General features: G+C 36.3%; 1 protein-coding gene across 1 annotated transcript in view; it reads left to right on the forward strand.

The window, feature by feature from the left end:
* The window catches only part of CFAP54 (cilia and flagella associated protein 54), a 311,831-nt gene that overhangs the window by 47,239 nt on the left and 243,967 nt on the right, over positions 1-20,625 (forward strand). The window contains exons 9-16 of the mRNA XM_082349512.1: positions 2,904-3,102; positions 5,144-5,325; positions 5,409-5,565; positions 6,791-6,876; positions 9,527-9,661; positions 10,726-10,876; positions 15,048-15,124; positions 20,380-20,508. Of these exons, the coding sequence (XP_082205638.1) occupies positions 2,904-3,102; positions 5,144-5,325; positions 5,409-5,565; positions 6,791-6,876; positions 9,527-9,661; positions 10,726-10,876; positions 15,048-15,124; positions 20,380-20,508 (1,116 nt within the window). The remainder of the gene's footprint in view (positions 1-2,903; positions 3,103-5,143; positions 5,326-5,408; positions 5,566-6,790; positions 6,877-9,526; positions 9,662-10,725; positions 10,877-15,047; positions 15,125-20,379; positions 20,509-20,625) is intronic.

The following is a 20,625-nucleotide window of genomic DNA, read 5'->3' on the forward strand; positions in this document are numbered from 1 at the left end:
GTAATTGGTGGGGGTGGTAGCTTGCCAAATTATAGATAATTCCTTGGATGAGCTGCTGAATAGCCTGCATCTGGTATTGTTAAGTAGTAATGCTATAGTGTTTGTTAGAGAGCAGGAGGCATATTTTTGCAGAATGTTCTGCTTTAAATTTATGAAATCGTTTTACTGTTTCTACAAAAGAAAGTATTTCAGTGTGCATTAAATTCATTTTACAGAAAATTTCTGAGTTTGTAGGACAGTTGTTAACTCACAGTGAATCATTTTGACTTTCAAAGGATTGTTTTATAGGACTGCTAATTCAGACTTCTAATGATTGACCATTTAGTGATTCATTCAATAAATATTTTTAAAGTACCTGCTCTGTGAACAAGATACGTAGAGGTTACCTTCTAGTGGAGAAATTACATAATAAATAAATAAGTAAATTATAGCTTGTGATAAGAATTAAGAAGGAAATAATGGTGGTGATTAAATGAGTTACATGTAAAGCTCTTAGACTGTTCCTGGCACGTGGTAGGTCCTCAGTTGTATGAGCTATTACTATTTTTCATTCATTCATTCAGTAGCCATGTATCGAAGGCCTACTGTGGCTCAAGAGTGGTGGCACATAGAAAAGATGAAGTCGAAATTCTTTTTTGAATGGCTTTGGAATAACAAGCAGGATTTGATTAGACAGGGAGAAGGGGGGAAAACATTCTAAGTAAAGGACAAGAGCGTGGACATAGCTTGGAAGCAAAAGTAAGCAACGACTTTTGGTAGACAGTGAGACAGTGAGAAACTGAGCTTGAATGGGGTGGATGTATTATGTTGGGGAATTAACATAATACATCTCATGGCACCGATGTCATGGAAGCCATGGTGTTTAGGGTTGGAACTGACTGCATGGGTTATATCGTTCAGCTTCTCATCCATCTTGACAATTTAAAAGATGGTTTAGTATATCCTATGCAGTACATGTACCAGGATTTGTCTAATACTTTTTATTACTAGTATTTTAGTTGTTTTCCTATTCTTTGCTGTTATAAATATTGCTGTAATCAACATCTTCAGGTATATTATTTTTTCTTTCTTTTATTTCCTGTGGGCAAAATTCATGGTGTAGAATTTGAATAATGTTACAAACACTTTTATTTCTCTTGATATATATTGCCAAATTGATTTCTGAAACGAGTACTCCAAGGTGACAACCCACTTGTACCAGTTTCACCACAAGCTATTATCATTTTGATATTATTATTATTTCTTAATTTTTAAAATAATTCAGTTTTCATAAAGTGGCTTGTTTTAATTTTATTATTTTGATCCAACTTTCCCTTATATTTGTGTTTACTCTTTATATTTTCTTTTCAGGTGAATTATCTTTTACAGCTTTGACCATTTATCTACTAGAGATTTTAATTTTTAAAATGTATTTGAATAGGCTCATTTTTTTTTCATTATGCCTACAGTTTTTGTTTTTTGAATTTTATTTTATTTTTTTATACAGCAGGTTCTTATTAGTTATCTATTTTATACATATTAGTGTATATATGTCAATCCCAATCTCCCAATTCATCCCACCACCAGGCTCATTGTTTTTATAGAGATTAATATTTTGCTTGTCATGCTTGACAATCCAGTGTTTTTTAAATTGCATTAGCTTTAAATATTTTTTTGTAGATCTTTTAAATATTTATATTTTAAAATCTTTTGCTTGTTTTTCATCTATAGCTCTGATAAATCTATAGCCCTAGTTCACTTTTTGCTGGTTTTTCTAGGATGTTTTAAAAAACAATTTCACTGTAATTTATTTGGGTTTTACCATTTCATTTTGAATGCTTCTAATTATTAGAAAGTGTATTATGCTGTTCAAATATAATTTTTTAAAGCTCTGTTTTAACCCATAGCAAACATCTTAGAAGAAACCCTGACATCTGTTTGTAAAGCAAGAGAGGGCAGAGCATGAAGCTTAAGCTTTACTGAGGTTTTTAACATATCAGTTAACCTAAGGGTTGAAAGCGCATAGAAGCTAATAATCAGGGAAGTTTTTGTTTGGGGAAAAATGGTCCAAAGCAGCTTTATCCCTGCTTTTGCTTTTCCGTCTTTCTGACTTTGCCCCAGGAAGAGGAATGAAGCAAGGAAATCGTGGGAAATATGGATATCCTCTAACTGGACATGGATTCTAGAAAAGCCAAGTAGAGCTACCTTTCTTGTTTCCTGGTAATCTAAGTACAGAGAACAGGTCATTTGTCAGAGAGAAGACTAAAGTGTGGAGGCAGGACGTGTGCTTGGGGTGAAATCATTCTGGGCCGACACAAAGCACAGTGGCTAGGGATTCCCGCGCGGCTCTAACTGGCTCTGGCTTACTTGTATACAGCTGGTCAACTCTTCTTTAGAGTTAGCTACCGTAAGACCTGTTATTTATACTATAAAATAGTGTTTCAAATTTGGGTTTGGGGACCTTCTGCATTAGAATTTCCTCCAGTGTTTACTAAAAATGTCCCACCCAGACTCACTGAATCTCTGGAGATTTGGTCTGTGAATCTAAAAAGAGCTCCTGAGAGATTTTGAGGCAACCAAAGTTTGAGTGTCAGTTCCTAAAGGCTGTAATGGAGGTACCACAAACCATATGGAGACTGATGTTGCCATTTATTAATAAACAGCCTTTTTAGGCTGCTTTGGAAACACAAACATATAAAGAGATGGCAACGTTTTTGATGTAATGGCAGCATGACAAACTTTAATAAAGTCTGGAGTGACACCTCAAAAAATGAAAACCGTAAAAGCAGTCATCTCATCACTAGACCAACCACTCCCTCTTTTAGCGTTAATGAAGCACACCTTACTTGTCTTCGCCTTATACTATCAAACATTGCAGAACTTTAAAAAAGTGAGCTGTATTTTTTTTTTTTTTTTTATTCCAGTTGCCGTGGCCACGTACTGTCACAGAACGGTTGTTGGATGAGATGTTTGATAGCACTGCATCCCGGTTTCTGGCTGTCTTGGAGGCTCTCTCTGACTCAAACCGGCGAACACTACAAACTGGACCTGTTGTTACAGATGAAGTAGAAGTTCATGATGTTGTCTCAGAACTGTTTATAGCAGGAAAAGAACTTTTAATAAGTAAATATGTTGTTAAAATAATATTTTATGGTAGAACATGAATAACAAAAATTTTAGCACGGTAGTCCATACCTAAGAAACTGATACCGATTTTTATTGATCTTGAATTCAGCAACCTTGCTAGACTCAATGGATAATTCAAATAATGTATTAGTAGATTTTCTTTTGGACTTTTTATGTATACAATCATATTATCTGTGAATAATGACAATTATGTTTCTTTCCCATTCTTAACCTTTTAATTTCTTCTTTCTTGCATTTCTTGACTTATTTTGCACTGGATAGGGTCTCCAGTAAAACATGGGATGGCAGTGGTGATAGCAGATATCCTTGTCTCATTTATGATCTCACATGGAAAGCTTTCAGTATTTTATCATTAATATTGATATTTGCTGGAGGATATTTTTAGATACCCTGTTTGAGATTAATGAAGTTTCTTTTATTCTTGGTTTGCTAAGAGTTTTGTTTGTTTTTAATCCTGAATAGTTGTTGAATTTTATCAAAATCTTTTTTATGGGTTTATTGAGATTTATTGAGTTAATCGATTGGATTTGTCTTTTATTTCTATTAATGTGGTACATTACATTGATTGCTTATCTAATTTTTAATTACTCCATATTTTTGGAATAAACTTAATCTGGCGGTGAGGATTATCCTTTTGATATATTGCTTGATTTTCTTGCTAGTGTTTAATATTTCTGCTTCTCTGTTCATGAGAGAGATTTCCTTTCTTATAATATCGTTTTTGGGTTTTGCTCTCAAGGTCATCTTTGCCTCATAATAAGAGTTGAGAGTTCTGCCCTCTTTTTCTATTATCTGGAGGAGTTTGTGTCAGATTTGTGTTATTTCTCCCCAAATGTTTGAATTCGCTGGTGAAGGCATTTGGACCTGGAATTCTCTTTGTGGAAATGTTTTTAACTATGGATTACATTTCTTCCATAGATATAAAATGATTTAGAATTTCTTTTCCTTTAAAGAAAATCCTCTGTTTGGTAAATAGTACTTTGATTTTATCTATATTTTAAAATTTTCATAAAATTGTCTATAACATCATCATGATCATCTAAGTGAGCTTAGGATGTGCGTGTGTGTGTGCACGTGTGCACCCATCTCAGGGCACGGAGCCTCTGTGCCGCAGTTTGGGCTCATCTTTTCCTCACAAGGAAGATACAAGATCTCTGAGGAGAATTCCCTTGACTTCCTTCACCCACACCTGAAAATTTACCTTCGTCCACTGTCTGTCATTAAAGTGGAAGGAATGTTCCTTCTCCTCCTCTTTAGGTCTTTGGGCCTCATCTCTGCAAACTGCCCTTCATCCCTATCCAGCTTCCTCCCCTGTATTTCTTCCTCTTGTTAGAGTCAGATTTCTTGAAGGAATTGTCTGTTTTCACTGTCCCAAATTCTTTCCTTCCTGCTTGTACTTGGCGGTCTTCTGTCGTGGACAGAGAGTGTCAGGGACAACCTCCTTCTTGTTCAATTTGAAAGTCAGAGTTTTTCTTCCCTTTGCTCTCTGTAGTATTTGTTGCTGTTGACTACTCCTTTCTCTTTAAACGCTCTCCCTTGCAGCCTTTGCTCCCGCAGCCCTTCTCTTACTTGTTGGGGTTCCTTGCTGCTCTGTCCTAGGCAGCTGTCTGTTGCCCATTTGCTGTGGATATGTAATGATGACTCTAAAGCTATATCCCTATTTGAGATCTCTTTTCCGAGCTCCCAGTCTGTAATATCTAGCTGTCTGTTTCACTAGTTAACTCTTGCTAATCCTCTCTTTTTGAGATTCCATGTTCCTCCCTCTGGGCTGGCCTTTCCTGACCGACCTCCTACTCCAAACCTCTGTCTGATGCCTTTCTTACTTGTCCGCACAGCACCAAGGTATTTGCCCCCTAAGATTCCTTGTTACCCCCACCTGCGTGCGAGCTCTGTGAAGGTAGGGGTTGTGTTTGCGTCTTTTCCGTTGTTTACCTAGCCTGGCAGTGTCTGATATTTAATATGTAGTAAATATTTCTTTGCACAAATGAGATCCAAACCCCTCTCTTTCCTTTTCTAGTGTCAAATACCAGTGCAGATGGCATGCTTGATTTTCCAAAATCTTCTCTTCTGGAACTTATTATAAGAAGGAAAAATGTTATTTCTATGGATGCTGCCGTGAAATTTATAAAACTAGCTTTTACTTACGAGGAATGGAGTTTATTTGAATCTGCAGCTGGGCAGCTTATTGATTTTCTCCAGGTACTATATGCAAAATAATTACTTTGTTTTTATTTTATTAACATGACGTTGAAGTAATTAATTGTGGGATATACTTTTCTTAGAGGCAGGATGATCCAGAGTCAAAGAAAGCAGAGAAAGATTTAATTCTTCTTATTGCAATAGAACCTTTAATCAACGTAAAGAGAAACAAAGGTTTGATCTTTCCCCTCGAAAACTACAAAGGAGGTCAAGTTTACGTTAAAAAAATTGCTCTTCATGGTGAGTATTTATTTGCATTTCTGAAAAATTAAGATGACTTTATATGCTCTCTACAGGTTAGGTGAGAGAAAGAATGTTCAGGGCAGAGGGAGCAGGAAGTGCAGAGGCCCTGAGTGAGAGTGTGCTTGATTGTTGAAAGAATAGCAAGGAGGCATGTATGGTTGGAGTGCACTAGTGGTGGTGCTGGCATTTGAGAATGCGGTAGGAGGTGAGCTCAGGGAAATAGCTGGGTGCCTGGTCTTGCAGGTTCCTAGGCCTTGTAAGGATGCTGGATTTTATTTTGAGTCATGGTTTTGAGTAGAAGAATGAGGCTCTACTTAACTGCCGCCTTATCAATGAGAGGCCAGCAGGGCAGCAAATCAAGTCTATCAGTTCACTTTGGTAAGGGAGGGTTTGGTGGTCTCCTCTCTGTTTCCAGCATGCAGAGTTTTCCATTCTAAAACTTTTTACAGCTTAAAAGTCATTGTGTATATAATTGAAAATCTGCAGCCTCTGTTTTTTAGAGAATTGTTTAATCCTATACTTTTATGTTTTATCATATTCTTAAGGCATTGAATGGCTGCTAAATTGTGGTAAATAATTTGTACCAAGTAACGATGCTTTTTTTTTTTCCTTCTAATGGTTTCTGAATAGATCCTTTGTTATTTTTATTTCAACTGCCCTATATATTTTTTTTTTTTTGGCTGTGTTGGGTCTTCGTTTCTGTGCGAGGGCTTTCTCTAGTTGTGGCGAGTGGGGGCCACTCTTCATCGCGGTGCGTGGGCCTCTCACTGTCGCGGCCTCTCTTGTTGAGGAGCACAGGCTCCAGACGCGCAGGCTCAGCAGTTGTGGCTCACGGGCCTAGTTGCTCCGCGGCATGTGGGATCCTCCCAGACCAGGGCTCGAACCCGTGTCCCCTGCATTGGCAGGCAGATTCTCAACCACTGCGCCACCAGGGAAGCCCTGCCCTATGTGTTTTAATATTATAAACCTTCTCAATTCCATTATTGATATAGTTGGCATACAGATTGCAGATTAATGAAAATATTAATAGTCCATTTTAATTGAATTAGAGCCTACTTAGATTAGTTTTCACACAGAGGCATTTAAAGTGTCTTATTGATATACTATTTGCCCAGATATCATTTATGTCACTTTTGTAGAATTTCTGTGTTTCTATGCCTTTTCTATTTGAAATTTTGTAACAAAATTTTTTGTTTCATTTTCCTATATTTTATAAATTGAGATACTTCTGTGAAGACTTGTGGATATTCAGAAGACATTTTCCATTTGGCGGCAACCTTGTATTCCTGTGTCTGTGGCTCTCCACAGGTGAAAAAGCTATTTTGGATAATTTGTAATGGTGTCAAAGGAGGCTCTTTTACTTAATTTAAAGCCAGATTTAAAAATCACAGGAATTTTACCTTGCTGAAATTCTGTATTGTTTAATCATTAGAAGAAGAGATCGATTTATATCCTGACTTGTAATTTTAAATCTGCTTTTATTATTGTCATCATTTTGGGCTTCAGTCTCTTCCTTCTTGGGAAATTCCAAGGCTAGCTGTATTTCTTTTTCTTTTTTTTTTTTTTTGCCAGATTTATTCTTAAACTTAAGACTCGTTCTACCATCTATTTTCTCTAACATATGATTTTCTTATTTTTTTCTTGTATATAAGTATAGTTTTTCTTCTTTCTTGCATTTTTTTTAACATCTTTATTGGAGTATAATTGCTTTACAATGGTGTGTTAGTTTCTGCTGTATAACAAAGTGAATCAGCTGTACATGTACATACATCCCCATATCTCCTCCCTCCTGCTTCTCTCTCCCACCCTCCCTATCCTACCCCTCTAGGTGGACACAAAGCACTGAGGAGGCTAGCTATATTTCTAATGATGAAGGAAATGAGGCAGTGGTTTTAGTGAGAGTTAATATTCTTAAAATACTGCTTTTCAGTCCCTGAGTACAAAGCCTGGTTATTATTTGGAGTCACTTAGCACACAATGGCCAGTATTTAGAAATGACGATTTGTGGGTAGTACAGCACTGGTTTTAAACTGAATTCCAGGGACCCCCCCCACCACCAAGAGCTTCTCTGAGGCTCCTCAGAAGCCACCTTTAGGTCGTAACACCCTAAGCTGTTCCTATTAGTTTTTGTATACAATGTTGAGATTCTGAGGGAATTTCCTTGGAAAATTTGGTTTTACTGTTATAAAAAAATGTTTGAAAACCACAGTTATAGAGCATTGTATTAACTATTGTTCAGGCAAGTGAAACACAGTAAGGGACTTGAGAAGTTCCACTCTTATAATATTTTCTATTCCTTCATTTATTAGTTTGTTATAACCTGTGACAGGTGTTTAATTTTTGAAAGAAAGGTATTTGATAGCAAATATACTTATTATAGTGGGCAAACCAAACCAAAAAATTCCAATCAAGGCTGAAAAGTGCATGAAATTTTCATCTTTCTGCCTTTTAAAAAACCATGTTTATCTTAGTTCAGTTGAATTCAGTAAACATTTTTTGAGCTCTGTTATGTTCCCAAGCACTGTACTAAGGTACCGCGTGTTCGAAATAAGTCTTAGAGCTGCCCCAAAGGAGCTCGAGGCTTGATACATTTTAATCATAAACTCATTATCTTTCTAGTTCATATATAATGAATAACTTTATTTTCCTTTTGGAAAGAGCCAAAGTAACTGAACTGAGAGGAGATATACTTGATTTGGGTCATCTGTTGATATCCAATGTGATGTTCGGTTTAGTTCCTTCATGTCTCTCTTTTCTTCTTTTCCATAACCTTTCCCAGCTCCTCATTCCCTCTCCCCTTACTAGTTTCTCCACCTCTCCATACTTTATTAGTATTTATTTATTTATTTATTTATTTATGACTGCGTTGGGTCTTCGTTGCTGCGTGCTGGCTTTCTCTAGTTGCGGCGAGTGGGAGCTACTCTTCGTTGCGGTGCATGGGCTTCTCATTGGGGTGGCTTCTCTCGTTGTGGAGCATGGGCTCTAGGCGTGCAGGCTTCAGTAGTTGTGGCACACGGGCTCAGTAGCTGTGGCTCATGGACCCTAGAGATCAGGCTCAGTAGTTGTGGCGCACGGGCTTAGTTGCTCCGCGGTATGTGGGATCTTCCTGGACCAGGGATTGAATCGTGTCCCCTGCCTTGGCAGGCGGATTCTTAACCACTGTGCCACGAGGGGAGTCCCTTCTTTATTATTTTAATACAGAAATTTTAAAAAGAAAGAAGTATATACACACTTCAAATCTGGATGAAACTGGTAGGTTTACATAACTTGCCTGAAAGTATTTGGAACTGTTCTTTTTAGAGAGGTCAAGTAGCCTAGAGCAGTTAAGCGTGAGGTCTCTAGAGCTAGACTGCTTGGGTTTGAATCCTGGCTCTGCTACTTTCTTTCATTTTATCTTAGGAAAAACCACTTCAACTTGTTGTGCTTCAGTTTGCTCATCTGTAAAGTGGAGATGATAGTAATAGTACTCACTTCATAGGTTGTTATGAGGATTAAATGAGCTGGTATGTGTCTTAGTCTATTCGAGCTTCTATAACAAAGATACCATAGACTGGTTGGCTTACGCAACAAACATTTATTTCTCACAGTTCTGGAGGCTGAGAAATGCACCATCAAGGCGTCATCTGCCTCCTGGTTCACAGATGGCTGTCTTCTTGCTGTGTCTTCACTTGGCAGAAAGGAGTCTCTCACTCTCTTTCTGGGGTCCCTTTTATAAGGGCACTATTTTCATTCATGAGGGCCCTACCCTCATACCAGTTGCCTCCTAAAGGCACCTCCTAATGCCATTGCTTTGGGAGTTAGGAATTCAACGTAAGAATTTTGAGTTGACACAGACATTCAGTTCACTGCAGTAAGTATCAAGCTCTGAGAATGTTGCCTGGCACACATTAAATGTTGTATACCTGTATCTCTATATCTTACTGTTCTTATCAATTTACTTTACCACTTTTGTTTTCAGAATGCTCAGCCTGATAAAGAAATCGTTGTGGACATGATAATGTTCCTATGGCAGAAATGCAAAGTAGGAATTCAGCGGGTCAATGTGTCCAGAAATGACTATGCAAAATTCACCCAGAAAATCAGTACTAATAAAGTATTCCTTTTTGTTTCTCTTCATATGCTTTTTGTTATTGCTAATTTAATTTGTGATGCACATTTCAAACCTAAATTTTCCCTATTGACCCACCCGCATAATTATCAATACTATTCTTTAAGTGTAGTGGTGAGTGAGCCTTTCCTTTAAGTGTATTCCCTGCACTTCTGCCCCAATTTAATTTTGGGAAGCAGGGAGGTGTTTCAGGTTTTTAAGGGAGGAGTAAACAGTATGTTTAAGGTTATGTGAACTTGGATATATTCATTAAGAAAGTTAATAATAGAAAATACAAGTAAGGCATTTCAGTTTTTTTTTGTAATAATATCAATAGTATATTTTTGAGCTCTCTCCTTTGGAAAGGAGAAAGTTGAACAGGTGAATATTATAACCTGGAAACTTAGGAGAGAATATTTTAACAATAACACAGTCTTCTATGATTCTGAGGCCTCCTAAGATTAGCTACGTAAGGTTGCATGGGCATGATTTTATCATATAGTCTAATAAACAAATGATGTGGGTGCATAAATGTTGTTTTCTCATTTTAGCTCCCAAACTGTGATGGCTAATTTTATGTGCTAAGCTTTGGGGTTATAGACATGAAAGACAGCTTCCAAGGCACCCAGCATGGAACTTGAAACACCTGCTTCTCCCTCACTATTTTGGAGGCCTTTGATAGTGATCTTAACCTCTGCTTTTTGCAGGGAGAATGAGAATTTTGAAGATACAGATAATCTTCACTGATATATATATATATATATATATATATATATATATATATACCATATGATAAATTTTCCATTATGGCTATAGATATGCAGACTCTAAGCTTAAGTAAATCTTTGTGAATTTATATCAACAGATGGATCATTAAATATCATCTTATTAGGATTATTGATCTTTATATTACTTATAATTAAGATCAACTAATAAGGAGGAGTACCTGTATAATATTCCATATGATTAGAAGATGGTGATTTCAAGGAAGTAGTAAGTTTTACAAAATGTGACTCTTTCTACAATGTAGTTACTTTCAATTGATTATACTGTGTATTTTCTCTTTTTAGTGGGTTTATCTTCTGTGGCAGATAAATGAAATAATTCACTGCTATAAAATGGAAGATATTGATGTTGTGGTGGTGGCAGAGGTCGCATTGCGATTAAGTGAAATATTGGAGTCTTTAGGAAACCCGAGAAGAAAATTTAAAAAATTTCTAGGTAAAATATTGAATGAAAAAATATGAGGTCATTAATATATATATATATACATATGAATATATAAGTATAAATCGTACTACTGGTTAACATCTGTTAATGGAAACTAGGCTTTTCAGTATTGTGCTTCAGTGATGATTTATAATCAAAGATAGAAATAATATAGGTTCGACCAAGTTGATGTTAAAAAAAAGGTTATATGCTCTGTGGTTCAGTGGCAGATGAAGCTCTTTGTGTCTTGTCTTCACTCAGATGTTTCCCTTCTCCATTCCTCATGTCCACCTACCCCTGTCTCTCTCCCTCCCCCATTCTTCCTTTTTTCTTTTCTCTCCTCCCTTTTATCCTACTCCCTCCCCTTCCGTTTCCCACTAGAGTGATGCTTCATGAAGGAAGAGAGCGTGTTCAGGTCACCGTTTTATTCTTGGTACCAGCACATTGTCTGACACAGAGGAGGAGCTCAGATGAATGTTTGTTGAATGGATCCATGTCCTTCTACCTTTTGTCTCCTTTTAAGTCTCTCTTCTGATTCTCTCCTTTGAAAATTCTCCTTCTTTCTTCATTTATTCTGTTGCCTCCCTTTTTTCCCTTTCTTCTTATCTTCTTCCTCTGTTTGCCCCCATTTCCCATTCATTCTCCTCCTCTCCCTGTCCCAACCCCTTCCTGCCATTATTCTGTTCTCCTTCCAGGAGGTGCCTTCTCTCAGAGGATTGGTCTGCCTGCCTCATTCTTTCTTCTGCCTGTGGTTGAACCCCTGAATTATCTGTTTCATTAGGTAACTCCCATATAGAAAATGAGGTGAGGGAGACATGTGGGTGTCTACTTTCCTATTTCACCCCATTTACAGAGTGTGTATGATGTGTGAGGGATTTGGTAATAGTTACTGTAATAATTGTTTTCCCAGAGATTCGCTAATCTGGCTCTCGGTTGTTGAGTGCAGCTTTGCAGATGGAATTTGACAGCCATGGTTCTCAAACTTCGATCGGTATCAATATCACTTGGGAACTTGTTAAAAATACAAGGCCCAGGCTTATCATACTTCAACTAGCCTGGACCTTCCTAGTCCTCATTAGCTTACCAGGAGATTTTGATACACGTCAAAACTTGAGGACCACTGGTTAGAGGTCTCTGGCTATCGAACACTTTCAGTGGCTTGAAGTCATGTTTTTGACACATCCTGTCTTAAAATGCTTTTCCCTTTTTAAAAACTTTTATTATGTAGAATTTCAAATATAGAGAGGTGAAATAAGTCACTGAGTATGCATCATCCAGTACCAATAATTATGCATATTTTGTTAATCTTATTTCATCTATCCTGACAACACTTTCTTTTTTCCCAGAGTGTTTTAAAGCAGACATCATGTCATTTCACCAGCAAATACCTCAGCACATACACATGTATGTGTTGTGTGTGTATGTGTTGTGTGTTGGTCTATCTATCTAACAGATAAGGATTTTTTTTCTTTTTATAAAACCACCATGTTACTATTATTACACCTTACAAAATAAGCAAAAAATTCCTATGTCCCTGATTGTATTAAAAATGTCTTAAGTTGGTTTGTTCCAATCAGGATCCAAACAGTCCCACACATTTTATTTTCTTATGTGTCTGTTAAGTCTCTCTCTGTAACCTGTAGCAGTTCCCCCTCTCCTTACTCCCGAAGAAATTGAATTATCCCCTTGTAGGATTTCCCACATACTGGATTTGGCTGTTTCTATCCTTGTGGTGTTGATTAACTTGTTTCTCTACCTGGTAATTAGATCTACCAGGTTGCTTGTATTCAAGTGATATATTTTCAAAAAGTATTCTTGCCAGTATCTTATTTTTTTTTGGCGAGCATACTTCATGCATACTCCCTATTGCATTGCATCAGGAGTCACGTAATGCCTGGTTGTCCCACTTGTTATGATGTAAAGATTTACCAGTGAGTTCAGGTGTTGTCAGCTTGACTCTTTTCCTAGGTTGGTTTCCCCAGAAGCAGATTCTGAGACAGGGAGTTGAGTGTAGTAGTTTATTTGGAATGTGATCCAGGGAAGCAGGGTGGTGGGGTGAAATGAGACAGAGAAGGAAAGGAAGCGAATACAAGGTACAGGAAGTTCATGAGAAGGCTGCTGTTGTGGGTCCCACAAGGGACCCCTAGGAGAATGTATAGAACATGCCTCAGAGAACTAGGAGGTTGTGGTATTTGTACCTTTATCTGTCATTGGTTGAAGGCTACTGGAGGAGGAGTAAGTAAGCCAGAAGGGGCTTCTAACTTCTATCATTCCATCTGCTTTTATTCTATTGATACCTTAAGTGAAGAACTTACTTCATCGACTCTTTGGTTACTCTGGTTATTTTTGATTATGTGGTAGATACTATATTTGCTAAATATTTTATAAAAGTAATTTGAAGCCTTAGATGATCTGTTCTTCCAGGGAAGATTTATGCTTGCTTTTACCAGATGCATGTAGGCACTACTACTCAAGGGTCCCATTATTCCAATTTGAGAGATTAAGATAATTTAAAGCTGAGATGCTCTTTCTTCGACCTATTTTCAGTTACTCTGACTCCTAGGATGTGGCCCCTTCTGGCTTTTCACCCTTGGTGGGCCCTGGATACCAATCTCTGTTGCTGTGTCCTCTGAAGGCTGTCAAAGTACCACTCAGCTTCTCAACTTTCCTCTCCAGAACTGATGAAAGTCTTCAGTGAGAAAAGGAGCTCTAATGCCATTCTCTAGTCCCTGGACTCTCTTCCCAAGATCCGGAGGATACTTCCTTCCCAAGATCCTGGCTCTGTATTGAAATTAGCGTCTTAGCTTGCAGATGAAAAAAAAAAAGTGTATTTTTCCAGGTTCCTAGCCAGCAGAATGTTTCCAGATTATCTGTTACTGGAAGCAAAAGGTCCAATGATTACTTTTTTAAAAAAATGTCTATTTCTTATTCAATTTTATTATTTTGTTTACTAGTTACTTCTGGGAGACTATTGTTTTATATTCTTCAATTATAAATGGGCTAAATACAATTTATTTTCCTGATCCTTTGTTAAAATATTTCATTTCTAAAGAACTAATCAATATTAGAGCACAGTCCATTTGTAAATTTGAAAACATCTACATTTATGTCATGAGCAGTTGTCCCCATTTAGACATATAAATTTTTATAACTTTTACAACAATGTTATTCTCATTATCATATTGGCACATAAAGCACAAAGTACAAGTCATTCTTTGTATGTTAATTATGATAATCTGATTCAAGATGTTTATTTATTCATCTGTTTATTAAATAATTGATTGTCTAATTGGAATTACTGAATAATTTTTAGACTAGGAAACTAGCATTGCCATATACATTTTTATTATTTATATTCTTCTAATTCAAGCCAGACTTCTCTGACATTTGTCTAAATTTACTGTTATTTGCTGAATGCTTTTCAGTGGACTTTCTATAGAATATATAGAAAGACCAATCTCTTTACCATAATATAACCTTGCTGATAATCAAGCTTTTTGAGTTGGTTTGTTGTATTACAAGATGCTTTTATTTATTTATTTATTTATTTATTTATTTATTTTTAGGAGTGATGAATAGGTTTATTATCTTGATTATATTTCAAACTCAAGTGTACAGTTGAATATAGTGTTCAGTTTACTTAATTAATTAATTTATTTAAATAGATCTTTATTGGAGTATAATTGCTTCATAATACTGTGTTAAAAATATGGAACACTTCACGAATTTGCGTGTCATCCTTGCGCAGGGGCCATGCTAATCTTCTCTGTGTCATTCCAATTTTAGTATATGTGCTGCCAAAGTGAGCACTACAAGATGCTTTTAAATTAACTTATATAAAGACAAAATGTAATTATGTGGAAGAAATAATTTGTTATTCAACTTCTAAGTGTTGAATCATTTCTAAAATCATGGGTAAAAAGATAACTAGCATAATGTTCTTTATGATTATGATTTACTGTTATATTTCCATTTTTCTCTTTCATCCTTTTATTTTCTCTGGTCCTTCTTTCTCTTTGTTTCTCTCTCTCTCCTACTCTCTCCTCCTCCTCTTCCTATTTTTCCTCTTTTTATTCTCCTCCTTTTCCTTTTTCTCTTCCTTCCCTCCCTCCCTCCCTCCTCCCCTTCCTTCCTTCCTTCCTTCCTTCCTCTCTTTCTTTCTTTCTTTCTCTCTATTTTTCAGATATACCTTTAAGGAAAAGGACTAGTGAATTCCTTGGGGCTCCAAAAGGGAGTGTGGATACTCTTCCAATATTAAAGGTATTGCAAAATATTTTAGAAAATATAGTTAAAAACATGAATTTTAATTTTCAAATAATATTAAATTTGTAAATGGTTAATTATAGAAGTAATTTTGAATATTTAATATCTGAGAAATTATGGTTTCTGTATACATTGAGAACTATATGGACATTTTTCTACATTTTGTTTTTACTTTAGAAAAAAATCTAATCAGCTCCAAAAATAAGCTAGGTAAAAGCATCTTAGGAGGATTTATAGTTACATTACTATTGATATTTTGAATGTGTTGTGATTCATAGACTCACAGAGCAGAGATGTCCTACTTAGCATTTACCTCTGACAGATTAAATTAGTTACTACCTGCTTAAAATGCACCTAGAACAGTCCCTGGCACGTGGCAAGTTCTCAGTGAATGTTAGCTTAAGAGAAGATAGAAGATGAGGGAGACAAATGGCCATTCCTCTTTTTGATTATAGTTTTCTTACTATATTTGAATTATTTCTGTACATCATGGATTGTGTTGACCTGTAGATCTGAATGGGAGCCTAGGGAATTGTCTCATATATGTAATAAACATTTATTTACAGGCAAGAACTAGAATAGCATTTTGCAAGCTCTGTCCTATGTGATGCTAGTACTACCCTTCAGAAAAGGATGCCAGGGTCAAGTAACCCTGGCTGACTTGAATTAAACACAATAGTTTCCTTACTGTATGGCTTCTCAGGGGCATTAATTTACTCATGAGCACTGTGGTTTTCCAAGGAGATATAGAATACCATGTGTTTCATTATTGAAAATAAAACTCATTTTACCTACTTAGGACGCTAATGTTCATGGACAACAGTTGAAAAATACTTTTCTAGAGAGGAAGCCAGTGATCTATATTTTGGTTTACCTGATTAATTAAAAAACTATAATTTTAAATAACAAAAGTTGTATTAACATTAGAGGCCATTTCAAGGTACAAAAAAAAAATGAAGAAAAAAATCTGTAATTTCACTCTATGGACCTAAACATTATCATTTTCTATATTTTCTCCTAGTCTTTTTCACAATTAAAAAAATTTTTTATTTATTTTATTTATTTTATTTTTGGCTGCGTTAGGTCTTTTGTTGATGCGTGTGGGCTTTTCTGTAGCTGCAGCGAGCGGGGGCTACTCTTTGTTGCGGTGCGTGGGCTTCTCATTGCGGTGGCTTCTCTTGTTGCGGAGCACGGGCTCTATGCCTGCAGGCTTCAGTAGTTGCAGCACGTGCGCTCAGTAGTTGTGGTTCACGGGCTCTAGAGCACAGGCTCAGTAGTTGTGGTGCACAGGCTTTGTTGCTCTGAGGCATGTGGGATCTTCCCGGACTAGGGCTCGAACCTGTGTCCCCGGAACTGACAGGCAGATTCTTAACCACAGAGCCACGAGGGAAGCCCTCTTTTTCACATTTTTTTTTTTTATTACTGCTGTTTTATTAAGTTTGTATGTAAAGTTTAGTCTAATACAAAACACAATAATCTGTTTTCTTTCACTAATTCAACAAATCTCTATTGAGAGCCTGCTGTATGCATTGATTTAGGCTCTGAGAAGACACATTTTTAACATAGTTAACATTCTAATGTTTTTTCTTAACGTGAATCCACCAGTGCTTTTTCCTGTTGCTAAATGTTAATCCTCATGATTACTATGATTTCTCTGAAAAATTGATTTGAAACATATTACATACAATTGTAAAGAATATTATAATGAAGAGTCATTCCCCCATCACTCTTTTAAGAAACAAAACATAGCTAGTACAGTTGAAACTCAGCTCCTCCACTAACTGGTCCAGATCACGTTGTCTTTCTCCCTACGTAGGAGTAACTGCTGTTCTAAAGAGTGATTATAAATTTCAGGCATTTTAGTATTTTTATTACACATGTTTGTATCCTTAAGCAGTAGAGCACTCTTTTTAAATTTATATAAATGGTGTCATACTCTGTGTATTCTTCTGCAGCTCATTTTTTAATCTCAGTACTGTGTTTGTGAGATTGACTCAAGTTGATTTGTGTAGTCATAGTGATCATTTTCACTACTACATTCTACTTGATCAAGGTTGCACAGTAAGTAGATTTGAACTTAGGTGTGTTTCCTTCAAAGTTCAGGCATTTAACCACTATGCTATGCTGCCTCTTGATTAAAAAAAAAAGTGTCTTCAGGATATTTGTATAAAGTATTTTCTTCTAATACATAAAAAATGCAAGTCCTAAGAAATTGGGGACGAATAAAATATCCTGAATGTACCAGAGGACTGGGGGAGCATTCTGAATTTACTTTCTTGAATGTAATGTTCATCTTCTGATAATAGGTCTCAGAGAATGCAGTTTTGAGTTCTTTATGCTGTATTGTGTCTTCTAAAGAGAGAGAGCTGAGAAGTCTTAAATTGGGAACAGAGAATGTTTGAACTGCATAAGAGATTGAGGGGGCATAATAGCTGTCTGCCAATGGTTTTTCCAGGGATCATTTACAGTGCTTGCTAAATATGTAGCTTCCTATTTCCCATTCTAGACGTATTGAATCATAATTTCAGGTGTGAGGTTCTTAAAAGTTTATAATTCAGGTGTGAGGTTCTTAAAAGTTTGCCAGGTAGATTCTTAAGGAAAGTAGAATTTAAGAATTACTGGCTTAGTGGACTAGCACTTATTCTCTGGAGCTTCATAGGGCAGGACTAGGAATACTAGTAGAAGTTACAAAGTGCTAGATTTTGGCTTGGATGGAAAAATTCTGGCCATTAAAGGCACTAAATGAAATGGATTTCTTAGAAGGTGACCATGAAGAAACTGAAAACCATTTATGAACTATTGCTACTGTGTTTAAATTAGAAAAACGCACCCTTTCCTTGATATGATGTATTGCCATCTGCTGGGAAATTATCAAAATAAATATAGAAGTCTATGATGACTACAATGTGAATGGCACCCCTAAAACTGTGCCATACACTACCTGCTCAGCTGTACTGGGGCATGTGGTAGGTGGAGTAAGGGTGATTCGTTGGTGTGGTCTAAGGGCATAGCAGTTGGTATCGGGAGACTTGGAGTTGAATCCTGACTTTAATGTTGACTGTGTGATCTTGAATAAACTATTTAATCTGTTTGAATATGTGTCCTCATCTGTAAAATTATAACAATAATATCTATTCTACTGGTAGTATTTAAGTGATACAGTTCAGATGAGATGTTGGTAACATTGTGGAAACCAGTAACCAGCACATGGTGGCAACTCAGTTTTTCCCTTATGTTTCGCAAAGGGCACTAAATCTCAACCTAGAGTCTCAGACCTATTTGGAAGGGAGTGAAGTGGGGAGGAGTGAGAATTTATTGTAGGGAGAGTCCAAAATCCATATGCTCACCTAGCAGAGTCTGCAGGTGGGATAAATTATATATCTTGCATGTATACATGCAACTATTTAAAACATATATAAGGTGCTATTGTGATTATATTTTTAAAAAACTTACTTTAAAGTTTTACTGAATACATAGCTATTTTTGACAAATGGGTTATAAAGTTTTAATAATTAATAAGTACCTCATAGGATTATGGTAATTTAAAAATTAGTCCATATAAAGCATTTAGCCCAGTACTTGGAACGTGTTTTAATTCAATATTAGCTGTGATGGTGACAAAGATGATGGTGGTGATGATGATGACAGCGTTGGAAGGTGGGTATGTGTGGGGGGTCTTTGAAGCTCCTTGGTGTTAAGAGGTATCCTTAGAGACTTCTGTTTGTGGCAAAATGGAAAACTAGATGATCTGAAAACCCTCTTCCTACAAAACACCTAGAAATTTTGGACAGAATTGAACAAATATCCTTAAGTACACCACAGAGCTCACAAGAAAGTAAGGTAAATTCCAGGGGCCAAAATAGAAAGGGGAACTGAAAACCAGAATGGTAGGTTTATGAATAGATGCTGCAGGAGGTTGATGGGCTCAGTTACAAAGAAACTTAGACTAACAACCATTTAGGGACAAGAGATGAGCCTTGGGCACATGAAGGATGGGGCTTGGAACTCAGACTCACACGTTTAGTTAGAGCCTACAAGACTCATCTTAGGAAACAGTCGACTAGAAAAATATCTGCCTATTTGGTAGGGAGGTTTCTCAATTTGGGTGCTGAAAGTGGAGTAAACGGGAGAAAGTCTCTCTTCCAAATAATTTGGACCTGCCCTCATGTAGGTCCGTTTTTCAAATTTACACTATTTGGGTTGTGAGTCACCCTGAGCCTGTGATTCTTTTTTTTTTTTTTTCACACACACACACACACACACTGTATTTTATTTTTACAAGAGATAAACTGACACCAAGCATTGTAAATGGATGACCACAACAAAAGCAACAATGATTGCAATTACCAAACACGAAACACTGTGCATTAAATCCCTTTCTGCTTGCAATACCTAGAGTTGCTCTGTGTTCCTAACTAAACCTGACTGACACACTGAGTTGCAGGAGAAGATTTCAATGACATATGGTTGAGTGAAAAAAGTGAACCGCAGAATTTTACAAGAGAATTAAAAATATGCAAAGTGATATTGTATATTGTTAATGGACACATACACATGTAGTAAAAGTTTAAAAACATGCAAAAGAATGGTTAAAAGCCAAATTCAAGGACAGTGGCTACCTCTAGGGGCAGAGAAGAAGAGAGTCACTATGAACAGTTATACAGGGGATTTCAATGATCTGCATGTTATGTGTTTGCTTTATTTCCTAAACATTTTCTGAAGAAAATATGAAAAATTAGAAAGTTTGAACAAAGCTGGTTGCTCTTTTTGTTATTCTCTGTATTTGTCTCTCTGTGAGGATAATTATAATAGAAGGTATTTAGTTTTTGAAAATCACAATGTAGACCATTGGATCTGATGGCCTCCAAGTCTAGATTTCCAGCTCAGAGATTCAAAAAAAATTAACTTTCAAAATAAAGTATGTGAAAATGACAAATTATGAGTTAGATTTTTAAAATTTACCTATACATTTGGTACCATCAGAATTTTGAAAACCATAAAAGGAAGTTATATACATGTTTTTGAAAAGTTTAATTAATATTTGGAAAAATGAACTGTATTTATTATTTTACCTTTATTAATAGTATTCCATGTTTAATCAAAAACAAATATACTTAGTGAGAAATACGATATTGATCTTGGATAGGCTATTTAAATTTGTTATTTGGTTTTGAATTATTGTTAAAAAGTTGGGAAGTGTTGTATATGATTTTCCCTTTAATTTTTCTGTTTTGTTTATAAAATTACTTTAGAAAAAACCTGAGGAACAGTTATTTTTGGCCTATGAACTTCTTGACAAAGCCATTGGTGGAATAAATTTGAATTGCATGTTAACTGCTTTGCCAAATGGATCATCAGTGGTTGACCATTGCTATGCCACGGTGAGAATGAGAAACTCTTACATTAGGTTTATTTTACTTAACTAGGAAGAGGGCTGGCCTTGCAAATAGGTAAGTAAAGCATGGTTTGTGGTGGCTTCCCTCTCATAGGCCAGAAAT

This window comes from Balaenoptera borealis (assembly GCF_965194805.1).
Source record: "Balaenoptera borealis genome assembly, chromosome: 13".
NCBI lineage: Eukaryota > Metazoa > Chordata > Mammalia > Artiodactyla > Balaenopteridae > Balaenoptera > Balaenoptera borealis.